The sequence below is a fragment of the Rousettus aegyptiacus genome, unplaced genomic scaffold (genome assembly GCF_014176215.1).
Source record: "Rousettus aegyptiacus isolate mRouAeg1 unplaced genomic scaffold, mRouAeg1.p scaffold_m13_p_7, whole genome shotgun sequence".
NCBI classification, from domain to species: Eukaryota; Metazoa; Chordata; class Mammalia; order Chiroptera; family Pteropodidae; genus Rousettus; species Rousettus aegyptiacus.
Genome location: NW_023416310.1, coordinates 17,376,389 through 17,399,670, shown reverse-complemented (window position 1 = coordinate 17,399,670; position 23,282 = coordinate 17,376,389). Strand labels below are relative to the sequence as shown.

Sequence of the window (23,282 nt, the reverse complement as noted above, 5' to 3'; positions counted from 1 at the left end):
GCAAAGACGAGTTCCTTTTTTTTTTTTTTTTTTGTATTTGCACAGGACTGAAAAGAGTAATCACTGGATTCCTGTTTCATTGTCTGCACAACAACACCTCATGAGGGTACATGAGGACCCACATTCTCAGTCTTGGGAACAGAAGGTCACAGTTGAAAAGCAATTAAAAGAGTATGTCTAACCTTGTTGGTGTTCCCAATGGGGAAACTGGGGCTTGCCCGCAGCTCGCATCTTTAGTGGAGTGGCGCAGACTCCTTTCTGCAGGGTAAATGTTCTCTGTCATTCTGCAGTGTCTCCTGGGAGGGACCCATAAGTTGAGGTCTCTGAGCTCCTCTAGGCCCTGAGTCCCCGAAGAGCCTGGGTCCACATGGCAAGGCCACCAGGGAGAGAGGGGATGGGGTCGCCCTAAGTGAATCACAAAAGCAGTTTTTGCTTTCTGCCTCTCTCGTGCCAGGCTGTTCATCTCCTTGGCAGTCAGCCCCGCTGCTGAACCCAGAGTCACTGGCAGGCAACAGATAGTTCTATTCTGAGCACTTACTTCTCTGGCATGTGCTCCAGATCTGAGAAGCTTCGGAGCTTTCTAAATCTGAAGCCATGTGAGAGGCTTCTTTCATTTCTCTCTCTCTCTCTCGTGGCCCTTGGGGGGTTAGGGATTATATCAGACCCCTCTCAGCCCTAATACAATAGAAAGTACAATGCCCCTTGGTGGGGACAGTGCTGTGCTTTGTCCACGGGCCAGATCACCAGTCTTGAAGCTGGGAGCTAGAAAAGAATCTGTCTATTCCAGGTGCTGTCCAAAATTCTCTTGCTTGATCTTAAGCCTCAGTTTCCCTTTCTGCAAAGTAAGCTCTGCATAGCCTTTCACTGAGGCCTGCCTCTCTAGGGTTCACTAATCCCACCCATGGCTTTCAAGCCACTGAGTCATGGAAACTCACCGAGAGGATTCTGACGTGGGGGAGTGACCCAGAGAAATTACTGGTCGAGGGATTAAGCTCTGTTATAAAACCTAAAATTTATGTTCATTCTCACCCTGACGCTGCCTCAGACTAGCTTTCTTTGAGAAGTCGTCACGCATCCTCCCCAGCTCTCGGTAGATTTGCACACACGGAAAATTCCCCTTTTCTCTTCCTTCCTACCTCTCCTCTCTCCTTGTCTCCCCCTCTGTTTGCCCCTCTCCCTCCCTCCTCTCTCTCCCTGCCTCCTTTTCTCCCTCTCTCCCCTTCGCTTTCTCTTTCTCTCTCTCCCACTCCCCCTCCCCCTTCACTGTTTCTCTCTCCTTTCCTCTCTCTCACCCCCTACTCTCTCTCCCTAGCTCTACCTCTCTCCCCGACTTTCCTTCTCTGTTCTCTCTTTCTCCAAAGCCCTGAGTTGTGCCCAGGTGGCATAGAGCTAAAAGTGGTTTGCAAGGGTTTTTTTTTTTTTTTTCCCCCACCAGAGAGCAGTTAAGTGCCTTATTTTCTCCACTCGGGTGGCTAAATTATTCTCGATGTGTTAAACAGTGTAATTAAACACATACACACGCGAGTGTGCTGAGCGCCTTCCCCCACCCTTCCTTGCTGCTTGTCAGCAGAGAGTGTCAGCCCCAGCCTTCAAGCTCTGTTAGTTTTAATTTGAGTTGTGGAATTAGTAATGGGTTTTGCCGGAACACTGTTGTGGGAAATAGATCGCTCCTCGTGCGGGGCCCGGGCACCATTTCAAATGAGTATTTGTTAAGGGGAAAACCGTCCCTTGTCGTGTTCTGCTACATTACATCAGATTTATTTCCATTGTTCTGAAAAACACCAGCCAGGAGAGAGCTATGGGCTCCACTCGCCAGCAGGGAATAACTGAACGCTGCTTCCTGTTTCTTAGCTTATTGAAAACAAAATGCAGGCAGAATCACCCGTCGCCGATGGGATATGCTAAGATCGCCCTGGATTCTTGGGCATGCCCTGCGCCTGCCACTGTGAGGCCTGAGGAGCCGCTGCCCCTGGTCCTATCATATCACTGGCAGGAAAGTGACTAGGCGGCTTGGCGGCAGAAATATTTTGTTAAAGGAAAGTGATTGAATGGAGATGACCCTACGGGTCGAAGTTGAAAGGAATCTGCCCGCTTTGAGGATGCTTCTGCTCCCCCTTTTTTATAATCATCCAACCTCGGCCTGACTATTCCATTGAAGAATGTGCATGCCCTTCTTGGTCTGTGGTCATCTGTGTCGTTAGCAGTTCTTTCCTTTGGCGCTGTCCAATAAGGCAGCTACTAGCCATGTGTGGATATTTAAATTTCAGGGTAAATTAATTAAGCTGAAATACAATGAAAAATTCAGTTCCTTAGTTGCATTTGCGATATTTTTCAAGTGCTCAATGGCCACAGGTGGCTAGTGGCTACTATATTGAACACAACTCTGGGGACCCAGAGAAACCTACTGTGGGATGTCCAGGAGGTGAGTAGTCAATGCTGGGAATGTTCACCACCTGTTACAGGACCCTGACCACTGGGTTCAAGTACAGGGCCAGGGTAGTGGACGCCTGGGGAGAATTCTGATTCTCCCCAGGGTAATGGTCACAAGACCTACCGCATAGCCAAGCCTTTTACAAGAATTTCTCATTTAATGCCCACCTAGTGCTGCAAGGCTGGTTTCATCACCACCACCTCCAGCCCATTTTATATGTAAGAAAAGGAGGTTCAGAGAAATGAAGAGCATTGCTCAGGATCATTTGGTCACTAAGCAACATCTGGATTCAAACCAGTTTCAACTTGATTCCACATGCTCTTGACCACCATTCCACTGTCTTTTTTTTTTTAAGGGACAAGAGGCAAAGCTTAGTTTTCCAAACAGGACCATAACCTTGGAGGTCAGATGAAGCAAGAGGAAGCCTGGTTGTGGGACCAGAGGTGGTTAAATCTCTGTTCTCTCAGACCAGGATTATGCTATAGGGCTGGGGAATAGGACAGCAGAGCTGGGGGTTGGACAGTCACTTTATGTCCTTCAGTCTATCTTTCTCTCACTAAACATTTCTAGATTTCCAACTTCCTAGGAAGTGATCTCTAGGTTCCTGGCATGTATATCTAACGGCATGTTTGTGCCAATTACAAAAAGTCACCACCTTTTCCAGGGAGATATACCTGTATGCCAAGAAACCCTGCTTGCTAACAGGCTGCATCCTGCCCAGGCACCCCATGCTACTCTGAAACCCTTCTCGGGGAACCTTTCAGAGTGTTGATGTATCTCTTAAAATGCTGCCCTCAGAACTGAACAGAGTGGGTTAGATGTCCATGTGGGGTCAAGAGCAGCTCTGTACAGGGGGCTGGAGCTATCCTGTCCGAAGCAACACCACATTGCTGTCACAGTAGTTCAGGTTGTGTCAAATCTTTTTGCTGTAAGTAGGAAGCCAAGTAAGCCATGTAAAATATTTTTGAAATGAAATTTAGCCAAGGCAGATCCCACTCATTATTTACTTGCACAGTTAACTTCTAAATGTGAAGACAGATTTGCAGTTTCCTTGGTTGAATTCCATCTTCTTGGGTTTTGAGGTCCTTTTGAATTTTGATTCTGCCATCTGCCTCATTAATTGTTCTTCCTTTCTTTCTATCATTAAAAACGATGAAAGAATTGTAAGGTATCTTTATGTTCATTTCAACATCTTCATCCAGGACTAAGATAACAATGTTAAAAAGTAGAACAAGGGACAGAATAATGTGACTACTACAGTAATTCCAAGATAATCCAGAAATATTTGGCCATAGTCTCAGTTTCAAACTGTGAATTCTATTTACTGTACTCTATTGTGCTATATACTACACTGTATTTCTGTACTGTACAATACTACCTACCCAGTCTAGCAGTCTAGTCTGATTTCACTCTCTTATATATAGGGAATAAAGGGGGATTTTATCAAATGCTTTTTAAAAATCATGATATGTTATATATAACATACATAATATATATATAACAGTATATACATGGTCATTTATATCATATATACACATATGGAGATATACGTATATGTATATGCGTATATATATGTATATAGCATTCTTCTGTTCCTCCAAAGAGAAACTATTTTTGGAAGTAAAAAAAACAGAAAGAGAGAAAGTTAAGTAATTGGTTCTGGCAAGGCTATGTTTGCTTCTAGAAATACGAACATTATTTCCTAAGTACTCAGGTGTTTCTTTGCAAGTCCATTTCAGAATTTTGCTATGAATATTACACTTCTTAAAAGTATTATTATAGACCTACAAAATTTTTTTTAAATCAATGCTTTGAGGGAATGAATGTGTTAACAAATTTCCTGTTTTAAAAAGAGAATCTCTCACAGAGTTTCTTACATTAAGTTCCCATAAGAATTAACATTTGGCTCAATTTATAAAAATTAAGCTTCTAAGCAAATATTCATAACACATTTATATTTGTATAAAGTGAAGAATATCTGTGTTCATCAAAGACACTGTAAAGGAAGTAAAAAGATAACCCACCAACTGGGAGAAGACATTTGTGATACAGATGACTAACAAAAGATGAATATTCAGAGTAAATAAAGAATTCCTACAAATCAATAAGAGAAAGACAACCTAACAGACAAATGGGCATAAGATATGAATATTCATTTCACACAAGAGGGGATTTGAATGAAGAATAAACATATTGAAAGGTGCTCTATCTTAACAGTAATCAGGGAAACATAAATTAAGATTGCAAGGAGTTGCCGCTTTACTTTCACCAGATGTATACAAATAAGGAGTCTGCTGATACCAAGCATTAACGACGATATATAGCAATGGGAGCTCTTTTACTTTGCTGGTGAGATTATAAATTGGTACAACCTTGGAAAATAGCTGGGCATATTTAGTAAGGTTCAATACACGCATGCCCTAAATCCAAAAATTCTGCTCGGTAGTTATACTATTTTACATATCCACAAATAGTACATGAAAGTTCCAATTCCATCTCCTCAACAATGCATAGTATGGTCAGTATTTTTAATTTTAGCCTTTCCAATGGGTGTGTGGTGGTATCTCATTGTGGTATTAATTTGCATTTTTCTGATGACTTATGATATGGAAGATTTTTTTCATGCTGCCTACTTTTGTGAACTTGCATCTAAAAATAGGCATGGTTATTGCCTATTTTTATATGTTTTTGGATAAAATATTTGTTTAAACCTATTTTTAATAGGTTATATTTTGGTTATTATTGATTTTTAGGAGTTCTTTATATAGTATGAATACAAGTCCTTTGTCTCATATATAAGCTACAAATTTATCAGCCCCATGTTTGAAAATATTTTCTCCTGTTTTCTTCTAAAAGTGTTATAATTTTAAGTTTTATCTCTAGGTTTGTGGTCATTTTGACTAGATTTTTTAGTGTGGTATGAAGGGTCCCTGCTTGTTTTCCAGATGGATAGCCCGTTGATCCAGCATCATTTTTTGAAAGACATTTCTATCCCCATCGAATTGCCTTAGAAACTTTGTCAAAAATTAACCATATATGTTTTTGTCTATTTCTAGATTCTGTACTCTGCTCCATTAACCTATGTGTCTGTAGATATCTATTTGTCATTCTATTTGCCAATATTATAGCTTTATAATAAGTCTTGAAATCAGGTTAGTAAGTCCTCCAACTTTTTAAAAATTCTTTTGTTATTCTAGGTTCTTTGCATTCAGATGTATATTTTAGAATCAGCTTGTCAATTTCTAAAAAAGAAAAGAATTTCGATTGAGGCTATATTAAATCTATACATAAATTCGAGGAAAATTGCCACCTTGGCAATGCTGAGACTTCCAATCAATAAACCTGATACATCTCTCCATTTATGTAAGTTTTCTTTAATTTCTCTCAGGGATATTTTGTAGTTTTTGATTTAGAGATCTTGGATGTCTTTAGTTAGATTTTTTTTACCCAAGTTTTTTTTTGGAGGGAGGGGGGAGAGGTGGTGGTACTATTTTGCTATTGTTTGCTCCTAGTACATAATAATTCAATTGATTTTTATGTTAACCTTGTCTCTTGTGACCTTGCTAAACTCAATTATTCTAGTAGTTATTTTGTAAATTTCCTAGTATTTTCTATAAAGACCATTTTTCTTCTTTCTGATCTTTGGACTTTTATTTCTTATTGAACTGGTTAGGACCTCCAGTACAATGTTAAAGAAAAGTGTTGAGAGCAGACATCTTTGCCTTAATAATGATCATAAGAGGGAAAAATACACTCTTCCATCAATATGATGTTTGGCTATAGATATTTCATAGATGGCCTTATTTAGTTTGAGGAGGTTACCTATTTTTTTTAGTTTTCAGAGAGTTTCTATCATAAATATATAGTGAATTTGGTTAATTTTAATTCCATCATTGATTTTCTTTTTAATCTTTTAATATGATAATTACACTGGTTGATTTTTTTTTCTTTTAGTATTAAACCAACCTTATATTCCTGAAATAAACCCAAATGGTCTTAATACATTATTCTTTTTCTTTTCCTTTTTACACAGTTAGATTTGACTTCCTAAAATTTTGTTAAGAATCTTCACCGTCTGTGCTCATGAGGGATGTTAATCCATAATTTTTTTTCATGGAGGGTGATCTCCTTTATGAGGTGCTATTAGTGTTATGATGGCCTGATAAAATAAGTTCAGCAGTGTTTCCTTTCTCTGTTTTATGAAGAAATGTGTGTAAGTTTAGTGTTTTATGTCATTGAGGTATAACAGAATTCACCAGCGAACCTCTCTGGGTCTGGAGGTTTCTTTCTGGCAAAGCTTTTAATGACAAATTTTGTTTCTTTGTAAGATATATGGTTATTCAAATTTTCTGTTTCTTCTATCAACTTTGGTAAACTTATTTTTCAAGAAACTACCTATATCATATAATACCAATTTGGGGGGTATTAGTTTGTTCATATTAATCTCTTTTTAGCTCTTTAATGTCTACAGGATGTGTGGCGATAAGCCCTTTATCAGTGATGGTGTTGACGATTTGTATTCTCACTCTTTTGTCCTTGATTAGTTTGACTCTGGGTTTGTCAATTTTGTTGGTCTTTTCAAAGAAGCAGTTTTTGCTTTGTTAATTTTCTCTTAATTTCTGTTCTTGTCTTTATTATGTACTTCCTTCTACTGATTTTTGGTTTTCCTATTTCCCTATGATATCATCTTTGACTCATGAATTATTTAGAAGTGTTTGATTCCAGATATTTGGGATTTTCTTAAATATCTTATTGTTATTGATTTCTAATTTTAACTTACAGTTAGAGCATACTCTGTGATTCAATCCTTGGAAATACATTGTTTTATGGATCAGTATATTGTCAATTTTGGTGACTGTATCTCATGCATTTGAAAAGAAGGTATATTCTGCAGTTAGATGTAATGCAATATATGTGTCAATTATATCAAGGTGATTGATAGTTATTCAAATCTTCTATGTCTTCACTGATTACCAATTTTTTTTTTGTCTAGTTGGGATATTAATTGCTAAAATATGAGTGCTAAAATCTCCTACCGTAATTGTGGAATCATTTTCCCCCCCTTTATTTCAGTTAAGTTTTGGTATTTTCAGGTTCTATTACTAGGCGCCAACACATTTTTGCTTTTTATTTTTTCCTGATGAGTTTTTACCAATATTAAATGCCCCATTTTATCCTGATAATACTCTTTCTTATGAAGTCTATTTGATTAATTAATATCCATCCCAGCCTTTGTATATGTGAATGGTACATCTTTTTCATCCATTCATTTTCAACTTATTTATGTCTTTGTATTTAAAGTGTCTCTTATAGGCAGCATAGTTGAGTCTTGCTTTTTTAATCTACTTTGTCAATCATCACCTTTAAACTGGAGTTAAATTAACATTTGATTTAATTGTCAATATGGTTGGATTTATATATATCTTAAGTTTGTTTATCTGTTGTTTCCCCTTTATGGACTTCTTCTAATTATCTGAATATGTTTTAGTGCTCCATTTCAATATATATATATATATTTTTGGCTATATTTCTTTTTATTATTTTGTTAGTTGTTATCTAGGAGTTAGAATATACATACCTAACTTTTCACATTCTATTTTACCACTTTATGTAAAATACAAAAAACCTGGAATCATAAAGGCCCCCTTAATTTCCTTCCACTGTTCCTTATGTTATAGTTGCCATATGAATTATATCTGTACACATTAAAACCTCTCCAGACAAAAAGTTAAAATTTTTACTTTAAACACATACCAGAATTTTAAAGAACGTAAGAGGAAAAAATAGTTTTACTCATTTACGCAGATATTTACTGTATCTCATTCCTGAAAATTGTTTTCCCTGTTGTGATTGCCTTTCGATTTGAAGAACTTTTTTTTTTTTTATCATTTATTCTGAAGCATGTCTTTGCACGATGAATTCCCTTAGTTTTCCTTTATCTGAAATGGCTTTAATTCACTTTTATTTCTGAAATGTATTTTTGTGAATTTAGAATATCTGATCGTTTCTACATCTGGATCATTGCAAAGCTGACACCTGCAGATTGTGTTTTTTCCCAAGAATGGGTCATGTCCTTTTCTTTTTATTTCGAATAGTTTGGGATTATATTGGACAAAGTGAATGCTGTGCTGTGTAGGCTTCGTGTTCTGTTAGCATCCTCTGGAGAATTTTTTTTTTTTTAATGTAGCCAGTCAACCCATTAAGTCATCTATGCATTCTAGCTCATCTTCTGTGGGAAGTGATAAAAATCTCAGTTCATTTCTTTAAGCCTTTGCTCAGCTGGTTTGGATCTGTCCCCACATATCCACAGTACAGATGAGTTAAGCTAAGATTCATGTAAGTTTATACACAGAATCAGAGGATCCCATCCTTTGGCTCTCTTGGTTCTCAGCCTCCTCTTCCCAGCCCCTTACCCACAAGTCTGTAAGAACTCCCTCACCAGGAAGATGGCAGAGTTTCCATCAAAGCTTCGGTTATCTGTAACAGGCATCCTCATGACTGGGACCCACTGTCATGGCAAAGATATGAGAGAGAAAAACAGAAACCTGGACTTGCACCCTCGGTCTTGCTTCTCTTCCAAGTTTGACTCCCCCCTACAATTTGCCTGCTCTTCTTTTTCATTTTAGGGTCCTAAAGTAATCGCTTTATATTTTTCAGAGGTTATAGTTATAATCAGCAGGAGAGATGGGCTTTATAGAGGAGGGCTTCTTACAGTGCCAGAAAGGAACTGGAAATCCTATATAATTTTTAAACCTGTAGAACAGGCAAAATTAAAACAACACAGTGTGGACATACATAGGTATACGATAAAGCTATTTTTCAATAAAAACAAGAGAATGATAAACACAACATCCAGGTGGTGGTCTCCTCTGAGGGAAGAGAGAAAGTAGCATCAGGCAGGAAAGCATGGTGTCAGTGAGTTCATAAACTGGGTGGTAGGGTCATGGATGTTCATGTGCTTGTGATTACTTGGTAACCTACATAGCTAACATGTTCTCTTATAGATAGCAAAAGTGACCCAGGTTAAAAATTAAACAATTTTAATGGCTTGTGTAGTTTAAAGACTTTGGCTACTTATTATTTAACTGTCCTCAAAAATATTTCTACCAACTGAGAGACATATGGGGGGGGGGATTTGTTCTTCTTAAATATGTTTAAAGCTCATTTGTCTCAAAAGCATAAGGACTACTCTTCAAAAAAGTTTTTATGAAAATTCACAGGAAATTTCTTAGTATATATTGAAGTTATTTCCAAGAGCATCTGTATACACACCTATACATGTTGGTTTTCTCTTTTTCCAAAGATAGCCCAGCCTGTGAATTTTAATGTAGATCAACACATGTGGGAGGTCTTTTCCATAAATGCCCTCTGTTCTGTGTCTGGGTAGAAATACTTTAGACAATCCACATATGTATTTTTCCACTTATTCATTTCTGAGTGGGAGAAATGCAAGAAAGGTTAGAACAAGATTATCAGAGTCAGAGAAATCATAACTTATAGCAGTGCGAGGCTTCATGATTTAAATCTCTTCTCATTTATTTTCTCGTCTTGTTTCTCAACCAAGTATCGTTGCGTCCATTTGACAGAAGGAAAAACTGAGGCGCTGGGTGCTTAGAACATCTCCTTAGGATCATATGGCTAAGTAGGGGCAGAATGAGGACTTGAGTCAGCGTCTTCTGAAGTGATTTAACTGTTGTGGATCTTTTTCATATGGTAATAAGAGTTTTCTAATAAAAATGACTTGCTGGCTAGCCAGCGTGTAAAACACTGGAAGTAAACCTAAATAGGTTTCTTTGCTGAGGATTTCTTAGAGCCTTTTGTGAATCTCCATAAAGACTACTTGATATGAAATATTTTCCAAAACAATTTGACCTCATAATCTGTGCTTTATGGAGCATTTCATGAGTTTTCTGCTGCACAGAACACGCTTGAGAATACCTGATACGTGACATTCATTCCACTGATACTCACAAGAATTTTATAGAATACCTAATATGTGCCAGGGCTGGCACTAGGCGATGGCAGACCAAAGAAATTATTGTCTAAATATCTAAGACATTTCTGCCATCATGGAGTCCTCATCTTCCCGTTAATTTGATTAACGTTTACATACTCAGCACTCTTGGGTTCTGCCTGTCATTGTCCCTTGTGTTCACTGGCATTCTTCACCTGTTCTCTGAGGTCCTGACTGATATGCCCCAATTTCTCTTTGATCCACACACTCCCTGAGATGCGCAGCCGGGGCCAGGAGAGCTGTCGAGGCAGTCTGGGGTTAATCATTGCCGTGGACTGAATTGTGTTCCCCTCAAATTCACATAGTGAAGCCCTAACTCCCAAAGTGACAGTTTCCGGAAATAGAGCCTTTGAGGGAGTAACTACGGTTAAATGAGGTCATAAAGGCGAGGCCCTAATCCAACAGGACTGTGGCCTTAGAACAAAAGAAAGTGAAATTTCTCACTCTCTCTGCCACATGAGGACACAGCAAGAAAGTGACTGTCCGTGAGCCACGAAGAGAACACCTGACCACGCTGACCCCCGGATCTCAGACTTTCGGCTTCCAGCACTGTCAGGAAATAAATGTGTGTTGGTTAAGCCCCCAGCCTGTAGTATTTTGCTGCAGTCCAAGCAGACTGAGACAGTCACCCACCTCAACAGAGAACGCAGGGAAGGACTGAATCAAACTCATTTTATAGATATGAGGAAAATAGAAGAGCAGGGTTCAGAGCCACCAACTGCACTTCTTGCCTGCGTTTCATCCTAGTTCTGAGTCTTGATTCATTAGCTCATACAGCTTCTACATTAAGAACTTATTATCAACTTTTTGCCATTTTTCTAGCTCTTTCTGTGACATTTTTCTTGCTCAGCCTAAGAGATAACCCAGCAGCAAGACAGATTTTTATCCTGAATATCAGGTAGACCTTCCATCTCCCTCTCCCTCCTTCTTCTTCTTTTTCTTCTTCTTTTTTTAAAATAAGGTAGTTGAGTCTTCTCCTGACTTTGCTTATCTTTCGAAGTAAAGCAAGTAGGGTAGAGATGAAATATGCCAAAAGCTCTTCCCAAAGTGACAGACAGGAAAATTGGTTGGCCTTTTCCGCTGCACACAAAAGTGAATTGTTGTCAAGGTCGCTAGATCCTCCTTGCCTGAGAAAATGAGTATAAAGGCTGTCCCCTGACAAAGTCATGAGCATTCATGGAGAAAGAGGGTGAACCTGGTAGGTATGAGGTCTGCCTGTGGGGTTCAGGGGCAGGGCCTCCCCTTCCTTCCTGCCTTCTTTTCTCCATCAAGATTCTTCTCCCTCCCAGAGCAGCTCACGTCCTCCAGCAAGACACACCCAGGCCTTACCACTTGTTCCCCAGAGTCCTTCTCTTCCCTCCTGGGGTCTAAGGTCTCACCTAGTGGGTGCAGAGCAGCAGCAGAGCTGAGGGTGAATGTGTGATGCCTCACCTTTGACCTTCACTCCTGCAGGCCCCTCTGAGCCCAGCCTGTCATTCAGAAGAGCAAGACCCTGTGTTAGAGGGGGTGGGGCTTCTGCACAGTCCTCCCATGGTCAAAATGATAATGGTAATCATACTAATAACCATCATTTATTGATCACTTTCTACTTACCAGTCACGGTGCAAAGTATTTGACAAGTATGGTTTCATCTTAATTTTACTGCTCTATACCATGCATACTTACCACTCTCTCCATTTCACAAATGAGGAAAGTGAGTCTTGGAGTGGGATTCCTAAAGTCAGCCAGTCCACTATCCAACAGCAGGCAGTTAGAGCCCTGCTTATGGCCTGGGAACTGATCCTCAAATGTAGAGTCTTTGCAAGATTCTGATGGAGAAGGCAAGCCAAATTCTTTAGACTCATTTTTACATGCAGTTAAGGGTTGTTTACTAGCAGTCTCATAATTATGTAATTAAAGGCAGCTACAGTTTGGTATTCATAAACTAAAATGAGCTCACTGCTGGAGTTTATCACGTCCTCTAATCCAGCGTTTTACCGGGATGGTGGCACCTTGGCACGCCTGTATTAGTTTCACTGTCCCCAGGCACATACAGAGTTTGCAGACCTACGATTTTCACAGCTCTCCCTTATCGGGTGTTGCTGACTTTGTCTTGAATTGACAAATTCTGTTACTGCTTTCTTGCTCTTGATTGATACTTTACTGTTATTTCAGTTTTATCACTATATAATTTGTTGTGGGCTCTCCTCTCAACCTTATAGTGAGTGGTGAGGTATATTAACGTATTTTCACCCATTATTGTTTAGGAATGAAAGCAAAAAAATGTATATATCATTTTAGGCTAAACCAAATGAAATTGCCTATATTCAACCATTTTTAACTTAGGTGAAACCATATGAAACTGACTCCAGCCATTTCTGACCTTCAAGAATGACAGTTTCACATGGTTCAACCTAATAATTCAAATATAAATTATTCTTACCTCGTTTGCTAGACAATTATGTACATAATTCCCTCCAAATACATGAATACAGTGCCACTTCACTGGTGATAGTCTGCCTACGAATTTGTGCTATCGAAATGACTTGCAACATACTATTATTATAAGTTAACTGTAAGAAAATTGCTGTTATTTTAAGTGTGCCTGTTTTTTCTGTCATCCAAGATCTTGATTTGAGCTCACATTCTCCCATTATTAGTTGTTCATGTATGTTCCTCTCCCATTCTTTATCATCACCTGATTTCTTTTCCACTGGGAAGTGGAAATGGATAGTACATGTGGATCTTGGAGTCTTTTGTGCCATCTAAACAGACACTGGTCAAAGAAGCTTAAAATGCAGGGCTTTAAGGGCTAAGGAGGGTTTTCAAGTCCCACAACTAGTAAGTGTGGACTCAGGATTCAGATCCAAGTCATCCTGCCTCACAGATGGAGGATGTGAGGCATGTTTTAGTAAACGGTGTCAGCTACGCCCCCTATGGCTTCCTGGACAAGAAAGCCCAGACTTCCTTGACATCCTTTTGGAGAAATTAAGACACCCCTATTTATTGAGAGTCTACTGTATGCCAGACACTCTGCCTGGTATGTTAGGCCAAATATGAATACCACAACAAACCCCGGAAGGTTGGTGTCATTAACCCATACAGGTGGAGAAATAGGTTCAGAAGGCTTGAATACTAACTCAGGGTTGCAAAACCGATAGGTAGGTGATAAGAGCAGAGAGCAAACTTCAGAACCCATTTGAATGTCCGCCACACTGCTTTTTCTTTTTCCTCCTTCCCCTTCCTTCTCTACTTCTTGCCCCCATATTCAATTCATCATCAAATCCTATGAGTTCTTCCTATAAAATGATTCTGAAATTTGTCTCCACCATTTCTCTGCTAACACTTGAACACTCTCTCCCATGGACAAACGCAGCAGCCTCCTAGCCTCCTCTCTGTCTCTGTCCCTACCCACGTCCTCCGTGTGGCCTCCCACTTGCTCCACAATCTATATCCGGACCTGATCACGAGCCACCTCTTCCATGGCCCTGGGGTGCTTGCAAGGTATAAAACATTTCACAGTCCAGTTTTCTAACTATGGACAAGAGACAACTGTTCTATGGCATGGCTACCACCTGTCCCACAAACCGGGCCCAGGCCGGAGGTTGCCTTGGTGTTCATTCTGATAGAAATCAGTACCCCTCCCTATCTCCTGCTACGCTCCAGGTCCTGGAACAGATTGTTGTCCTGACCTGGTCAGGCATGAATTTCCAGTACCTGGAAGTAATCGCGTTCTGGTGCCCATGACTGTACCCGTCTTTACACTGTATAATCATTTGACCCCTGCCAAGCAGCGCCAGGGTCCATTTTGTCTTCCTGTCGTATGAGACAAGCCTCATATCTAAGTTTCCCTTAATAAACTGTTAATTACCAGACCGTAGTGGCCAGCCTCTTTCTTCAGTCTGTCCCTGCCCTCTGCTTGCAGAAGTAAAGTTTCAGTCCTCGGTACCTCTTCTGGGTCTCCATGTACTAACATCCACCTACTCTCCTGGCTGTCTCTGCCCACACTCCCTATCCTCAGCCCCCATACCACTGTCTCCTCCAGCCCCTCCCATTTCCTCTAACACACATGACCTTTTCTATCCAACTCCTGGGCCTCCTTGCACTTGCTACTCAGGGCACCTGGAGAGACTTGTTTTTTATAGCTAACATTCTCCACCTGGCAAATTCTTCTTCCTTCAAGGCCCAATTCAAAGGTCAATGGGCAGTTCATAGCTTCTTTATGTCCACAGGACATGGTACACATTTTTAATTAGAAAGTTTCTGTTGAAATGTCTAATCTATCTTTCCCACTTGATGATGAGCCCCTGGAGGATAAAGATCATGTCGTATTTATTTTTGAATTGCCAGCATTCAGAAAAGCGCCTGGCACAAGGTCAGTACTTAATAAATGTTTATTAATGTACAAATACCCGCATAGTCTCTGGGGCACATAGAACATACTGAGAAACTCTCAGTACAGCAGAATGAAAACTGAACTGGAAGGAAAAATGATGGAATTCTAGTCTGGGCTCACCCACCAACTGGCTGTGTCCCCAGAGATAGACTGATCTAGGTCTCACTTGTGAGTGGGGGGAACGTCTGAATGCCCTTCCAAGGCTCACTCTGATGATGCAAAGGACTTGATGTCTCATGCTTAAAAATGTCTTTTTTAGATATCTTCTAAGGAGAGCCATGGCACACAACCAGGAGCCAGCAGCCAAGACCCGCATCGTCAAGTTCAATGGCCAGGACTTTCACTCCTTGAGGGATCATTGCCTAAGCAGAGGTCTACTGTTTGAGGATGAGACATTCCCTGCTGAGACTTCCTCCATAGGTGTGCAGCTGCTCCAGGGGAAAAACCTCTCCAGCCTGAAGTGGTATCGGCCACAGGTGAGTGAGCTCCTCAGTTACACACCCAGCTCCCCGGCCCTCTGAGCCGCCTCGCCTGCCATGTCCCTCTCACTGATAGCTGGTTCCAAGGGCAGCCCAACCCAAATGGGAAGGAGAACGAAATTTATCTGGTCCCTCGGCTACAGTGGGATGGAAAGACCCTGTACCAGGAAGCAGGACCTCTGGGTTCTAAGTTCTAAAACTGAGCACATCACTACATTTTATGCCTCAATATTCTCATCTGATAAAAGGGAAGCCATGAGTGGGAAGAGTGTAGTAGTTGGTCCCTTAGGTCTTTTTCATCTCCATGCTTGAGCCCATCTATCAGTCTTCAACACTCTATTCTCTTCGGGTATCACTGTCTTTACCTTCTCTCTTTTCCTGTTAGAATTTACTCAAAGGGAAGATACCATATCAGTCATTTATTCAAGAAGATGAATTTAAACAATTGCCTCTCTCATTTTTATTTGTATTTCCAAGCTTGTAAACTTTCGATCACATATAAAAGAATTTCAGACATCAGCTGTAAAATTAGGGAGATATTGCCGGGCATCAGCCACACTCCCTTGATTCCTGCAGCCCAGCGGATGGCCACTAACTCCACCTTGCAGCAAGGTGAGCCCTAAAGGTTTTTCTAGAACCATCTCAGTTTCAGGGCATAAAGCTCCAAAGGAAATTTCTCAGCCTGCCTGATATTTTTATAATCTCATGAGGGCTACTGTTGAGGAAAAGGACTCAGGTGAGGACCACTTTGAGTGCCCTGATGCTCATATCTCCTGTTCATGCTCCCAAAAGCATCCAGTAGAACTTGAATAAGAGAAAAAAATATGTGTTGTTCATAATAATTATTTATAATAATTATAAATTATTGATAATTATAATATCAGCAAGAATTACTGAGCACATATTAAATGTCAAGTTCTTTACTGAGCCTTTTCCATGAAGTAAGGTTAGGTTATACAGAAAAGGTATTTTCTAATGTCGTAGAACAGGACATAGAACTCTAGGTACCAACTCCTGTCCTAACTCGGACAGATTTGTAGCCTTGGGGAAGGGAAGGGATTAGTGGAGATCTGGTAGGGCTTGGATGCTGCTTAAAGGAAGATGGGGAGCTTCTGACTTCTAGGGTCTATTTTTACAAGCCAAAGGCAACAAGTTCCTGACAACAACTCTCTTGGGCCTTCACTGCCTAAGAACAAATGAATAGGGAACTCTATTTAAAGTTTGAAAGAGTTATATTTTCCCTTAGTTATTTTCAGACAATGAGATTCTTTTCAAAGGTTTTTTTTTCATAAGGTGCTGAGCAATAGATGTGAGACCATATTTATAGTGTTTAAGAATTCATAGCATTTATTTAGAAAGGATTGAGAGTTTCTCATTATCTTAATTCCAGCAGTATCTCAACTTGTGATGTCTTTTGGGGTCAAGGAGAAACTGAGGCAAACAGAAATAAAATGACTTACACAGAATCATGCCAGGAACCTGAAACAAACGCAGCTAGAGGCCAAATACAAACTACTCCCATTCCTCTTCACATCCAAAAGCTTACCCGAACTCTACTGGTGGGTTCTTTTTCATTCTAGAACTTCTTTTAAAATGTATATGTGGATATGTCATGTGGTTTTGTGTCTTTTATCACAACAGGAAGCAGTTATATTTGTATAGTACTTTCTAGAGCTTTCCGTTCATCTTCTGTTACTTTGTTACTTTTGTTCTTCTCTAGTTTTATAAGAAAGAAAACAGGTTCAGACAGGTGATGTGACTTGCACAAGGTGACACAGTAGAGAAGGACCTGGCACTTAAGCTATGATTCCTGACTCACTTGCTACTTGCTATACTTTTCCTCATATGGGGTTGTGTGCCCAGTAGGACTCTATTAGGTTTGGGGTGAATGAATGAGTGAGTGAATGAATGAGTGAATAAATGACTAGGGGTGCCTGACATGGGTTTTAGACTCCATATGTGCAACGGAGAATCTTTGGGTCGACCTGTTTCTAAGTAGGATGGTAGAGGAGAAAGCCGACGTGTTCACCCCTTCAACGTGGTGACATCCTTGACTGCCACATTTTACAGCTGTGACTACAAAGAGACTTGGAAGAGGAGACAGAGCCAGTGAGATCCAATGCCAGCTGTAATGGTCAACATCTACATAATACTAACCAAAAGGTAGACCCAGCTTTAGGTGCTTTGACTCATTGAATCCTCACAGTAACTCTGTGAGGAGGTACTATTATTAGCCCCCTTTTACAGGTGAAAAACAGAAACAGAATTAAGTGAACTGCCCAAAGTTTTAGAGCTTAGATTTGAACCCTGGAGCCTGTCTCTAAGACCTGTACTCCTAAAGCCACACTATGTCGCCTCCTGTAAGGCCTCATCATGAAGTCATGTTGTATTCTGGGTTCCTATTTGCCATTAATAATATTTAATGCACAATAGACTATCCTACCTCGTCTGGGTAATCAGAAATCAATCTCTCTATGTTCTGCCCTTCTTTCCACTTTTTAGGTGAAAATGAATGAGGATAAAAATGGTACCTGTACCTCACACGATCATTCTAAGGGATAGATTAAGACAATATTTAGAACAGTGTCTAGCATATTGTAAGCACTTACTACATGATGCCTATCGTTGCTGCGATTAACTTGGGAGGAATGGGATAGAGTAGCAGCTTCAGGAGCTATTCCCTCACCCCTTGGGCTATCACAGCCCAGTCATCTCAGCTTCAGCCCTCAGCTAATTTCAGCAAACACTGGTAGGTCAGAGGAAACCATTCGGGGAACTTCAGGGAGGAGCCTGGCAAGGAGTGTGGAGGGAGCCTTTCTTCTCATGATCAGCTGCTTATCACTGCTTTTAGAAGGTTGCCTCCCAATGTAGAGTTTAAATAGGGTCCAGAGGTCTAACTGGCACGCCTTAAACTTCAACCGTATAATGGCTGAGGTGGTACCAAGGTCATTAGGCCATCTCCATACTCTAGGCTTTTCTAGACAATGAGGAAGCTTTATATTCTAGGCTACTACTAAACCATCATGGATATAATTCTATTTTGACTGCTCATCTAGGCGTGGTAGGTTCAACAATAGCTTGAGTCAGAGGCGTGAGACTTTCTAAGTTGTTTCATGTCCCATAGCGTGTGTTTTTTCACCCTGCCACTCCCCACCCTGCCTCTTTTGCTGTCCATTGCTCCTTTTCAGCCTCCTTCCTTCTAAGGGACAACCTAATCCGTTTTACTGGTATGATTTCGTTTGAAGTAGAAGCGTCTTGTCTCCTTCATCTCCTGCTTCATTCAGCTTTCTTTGTTCAAGGAATTTCCAGCCAGGCCCCAAGCCTCACTCCCCGCAATCAGGTTCTGCAACAGCCTGTGGCTCTGCTTGGAGAAAGTGGCACCGACAAGATCCAGCTCCTCATCGGCCTCAGTGATTCCTGCAAACCCCCCATCTCAGCAAGAGACAGTGCCGAGAATTACACTTACACATGGAGTATCATGTGTTATTTCCCTGAAGTATATTTGGTACTTAGAGTGACTTTCTCTTAGAATTTAGAATTTTTTTTATTTCCTGAGTAATAATAATAAATCGCATTTATCAAGTATGCACATGTGCTAGGTATTACTCTAAGCACTTTACATACGACACCTGCCGTAGCAGTCCTGTGAGGCAGATAATATTATTATCCTCATTCAGTAGGTCGGCGCTGTCACAGAGCTTTCTGAAATGATGGACTGGATTTTTCTGCACTGTTCAGTACGGTGGCCACTAGTCACATGTTGCTGTTGAGCATTTGAAGGAGGCTAGTGTGACCAAGGGATGAAAGTTTTAATTTTATTCAGTTTCAATTAATTTAATTTAATATGACTTGTAGCTACCCTATTGGAGAGCACAGCAGAGTCACCAATGTGTCAGATTGAGGGACTAATATGTTATCTTTGTCCCCATTCTTTAATGAAAAACATTTTATTTCTTTACAGAAAAAAAAATACTTTACTTCTTAAGCTGTGTGCCCAAAATATGGAAGGGGGTTCTCAGAGCTTAGCACCCAACCCTACTGTGGATTCTGGCCTGCGGCCATCCCAGAATGAAGCATTGCCTACCCGGGCAATAACTTTTATCTTCCAAGAAGCCAAGGCAGAATTTCTGCAAGGATGATTTAATAGAAATTATTTATCTTGGAACCAAAATGAGTTCTTTAGAAAAGGAAAGAGTAAACGACGTAGAGATATGATTGTGAGTTGTGAAAGCGACAAGTAACAGAAGGTGACAGAAGATGAATATGCCAACAATCAGTTGCCATTGAGCCAAAAAACTTTGATGCCAGTAAAGCAAAGCTCTCTAGCAAAAATACAAAAGTGACGCTGCCACCTGGCCCAGCCTGAACTCTGGCCACCCTCTCAAAGGGCCTGTGTCTCAATGCCAATATGCTCAACCCGCTGCTTCTTTATCCAAGAGCAGCACACCGTCTGGGGACACGCATGAGCAGCCTTTGGAAAGAATGCAGGAATCACTGTCAAAAACAGACCACGTGAAGTCACGTTGGAAGAGACCTCTCCCAGAAATGACTACGGAGAGTGCTGGGTTTGGTGCCACTTTAGAGAGGTTATTTCTAACATTCCAGGGGCTTGAATTATGTGAATTTCTAGCATACTTGATATCATAGAGCTTGCCCCAAACTTTACATCAAGAAAGAGCTCCGTGATCTAAAACTAAATTCCTAAGATTACTTAGTTTGACGATTGCTGATGGTTTCTGTATTAGTCTGGGTTCTCCAGAGAAAAAGAATCAATAGGGAATATGTGCATCCTATAGTATATAATTAATAGGAAATACAGTGATATATCCCATTGATATATTTATTAAGAAGAAGTGGTTCATGTGATCGTGGAGCCTGAGACATCCTACAATCTACCATATGCAAGCTGGAGACCCAGGAAAGCCAGTGGTATAGTTTAGCCCAAGCAGGAAGGCCTGAGAACCAGGGGAGCCGATGGTGTTATTCCCAGTGCAAGGGCAGAAGACGACCAACATTCCAGCTCAGCAGTCAGGCAGAGAAGGGCTAATTCTCCCTTCCTCTACTTTTTTGTTCTACTTTGTTCTAAAGATTGGATGATGCTCATCCACACCGGGGCGGGGGGAGGAGGCGGTCTCCTTTTCCGAGTTCGCCCATTCAAATGCTGGTGTCTTCTGGAACCACTCTTACAGATTCACCTGGAAATAATGTTTAGCTGAATATCTGGACACCTCATGATCCAGCCAAGTATAATATGAACTATTACAGCTTCCTTCCAAACAAACGGGTGTTTCAGAGCCTCAAAGGGCCAATCCGTCCCACGGAATCAGAAAACACTGAAGCTGCGAAGCCCCTGCATGCCGGTGAGGTCTGTGGAGAACAGCTGGGCACTGTGGAAGCAGATTGCCCGGCTCCCGGCCCACCTTCTGTGGGACCCGGTTCAAATCTCTCTGCTTCTCCGAACCTTCCCTCCCCCGGCTGAGCCTCAGAATCATCTGAGTTGCTGTGTAAATCCTGACCGATACCCCTGCTGACCTGCTAAATCCAGGTTGTGGGAGGCGAGACCCCAACAGTCTCCAAGTCTGTGAAGCTCCTGGGTGACTCTGAGTCACACGATGCAAACGATTCCAGTGTTTGCCCATAAACTCGATGCTGCCTATTGACTTTTGATTTGAAATAATTGCCGTTTAATTTTCATGACATTAAAATATCTTTCTGTTCCTAATTAGCTAAAATTTTGTGGTTTTTTTAATTTAAATTTTTATTATTTGGGTAAATTAGAGAAAGTCATGCATATATCAAATGCCTTTATGGCATTTATTGGAAGGATATAAATTGTTTTTTTATCCATGAAAATGCTATTTTATATTATTAGATATTCTGTTATGAAACCACCCTGACATCCTGCATTTCTATGGCAAATGCTACTTGATGATAGTGGGTTAGCCTCATTATTTATTGTTAATTTCCTGGATATTTAAATTCAGCATATTTCCAGAAGTGAAACGAGACTGTAGTATGCTTGTGTTTTTGTGTTTTTTTTCTCCCAGGTTGGGCATCCAGGCTATGCCAGCTTCATAGAATAAATAGCAGCAGCTTTCTTTTCTTTCTTTCTTTCTTTCTTTCTTCTTTCTTTTTTCTTTCTTTCTTCTTTCTTTCTTCTTTCTTTCTTTCTCTTCTTTCTTTCCTTCCTTCCTTCCTTCCTTCCTTCCCTTCCTTCCTGTCCCTTCCTTCCTTCCTTCCTTCCTTCCTTCCTTCTTTTCTTTCTTTCTTTCTTTCTTTCTTTCTTTCTTTCTTTCTTTCTTTCTTTCTTTCTTTTCTTTCTTTCTTTTCTTTCTTTCTTCTTTTTCTTTCTTTCTTTTTTCTTTTTTTCTTTCTTTTCCTTTCTTTTTTCAATACTAAATTGTAAGTGACAACGGAATTGTCTGTGCTCTGAAAGTTTGAGAAAGCTCATCAGGAAAATCATGTGTACCCAGAAAACCTGACGTTAGGGAGATATTCTTTCATTGTTTTAAAAAATACTATGCCAAGGTTATTGATCTTTCAGATTATTTACTAACTTGAATAATTTTGAGACATTTATTTTCATCAAAAAATCATCAGTATTTTTACTGATTACTATAGGATTTTACATCATTTTTTTTATATTACTTAAACCTCATTTTTACTTCTACTTTTATTTAGGTTTCTCTACATTTTTGCCAAAGTTTAGGTCCGTGTAAACTTCTCCCCCAAACAGAACAATTTATTTGCTTTATTGATTTTGCTGGTTTTCTATTTTATAACTCACTAATTGTTTTTTTTTTTAATCACTTCCTTCCTCCTATATTTGCAAGGCCCTTTTTGTGTTTTTCTTTCTAACATCTATGAGTTGACTGCTTAATTCATGTTTCTATTCTTTGTTGTTTAATAGTGAATGGATTTGAGGCTCCGGGTTTGTCTATGAGTATGGCTTTTTTAATTTTGCAAATACTGCAGAAGGAGAGAATCAATATTTATTGAACATGTTCCCTGCCTAACATTGTGCTAAGTATTTACATCCTTCCTCATTTGTAAAACGGAAGGACTCCTGCTTTGCAAGGCTGTTGGGAAACAATCTGTGAATAAAGTACTTAGCCTTCAGCAAAGGTCTGATCATGGCAGCCAGTGCCTCGATCGCTTTATCATTTCAGTTTCCCATTTTACACTTGAGGAAACTGGGGCTCAGCAAAGGAAAGGAACTGGCTCAGGGTCACCCAGGGAGCTGCGCGGGGCAGGATTCCAACCAAGTCTGTCTGAACTGACTCCGAGCACACACACCCCTCCTCTTCCCATCACTGGGGAGAAACCAGAGAAAAACAGTGAAGAAGAGCTTTGCTGTGGGTGGTTTAAGAAAGCTGAGCAACATTGACTTTGTTCCTGGTCCAGACACCCCATGGCCTCCACCTTCTTCTTTAATTCCCACGGCGGAGTGTCTCAGCATCTGCTCACTGACAGCAGGCCTGCATTCGAAACTTACTTCTCTTTTCCATTCGAAGGGGAGGAGACAGTTAAAGCCATTGAAGTGCCCCAAGTTGTTCTGAAACTAGACAAGTTGCTCCTTCCATGGCCTTGCAGAGAGCTCTGCCCTACTGGCTTGGAGACACCCCCAAGTTCCACCCAGCCATGGTGACAGCAGAGGGCCGAGCTTGGTGCCTGAGTCCCAGTGCACCATCTGAGAGGCCCGGTTATTTGTAGGGAAGGTAGCGGGAGGGAGAGTAGTGAGATGATCCCCCCCCTTAGGCACCTGCTGGACTGCTATGTTTGCAAGATGTGCATACACTTTGTTTGCCTCTTGGTGGCTCCACCAAGAAAGTGATTGTTTACAAAGGGCTGGCGGTCTCACAGGCAGGTACAGGACTCTACACATTCATGGCTGTTGGGTAAATGCATCTATTTCCATTGTGCAGTTCTTCCTTCTGGGAACTTATTTGTCGATGTGAAAATAAATGATGCAGGCACAATTAC

The 23,282-nt window shown here is 40.6% G+C and overlaps 1 protein-coding gene across 1 annotated transcript in view; it reads left to right on the top strand.

Annotated features, from left to right (window-relative positions):
* The window catches only part of CAPN13 (calpain 13), a 78,551-nt gene that overhangs the window by 5,216 nt on the left and 50,053 nt on the right, over window positions 1-23,282 (top strand). Inside the window, exon 2 of the mRNA XM_016136025.2 lies at window positions 15,080-15,296. Within this exon, the coding sequence (XP_015991511.2) occupies window positions 15,099-15,296 (198 nt within the window). The 5' untranslated portion in view covers window positions 15,080-15,098. The remainder of the gene's footprint in view (window positions 1-15,079; window positions 15,297-23,282) is intronic.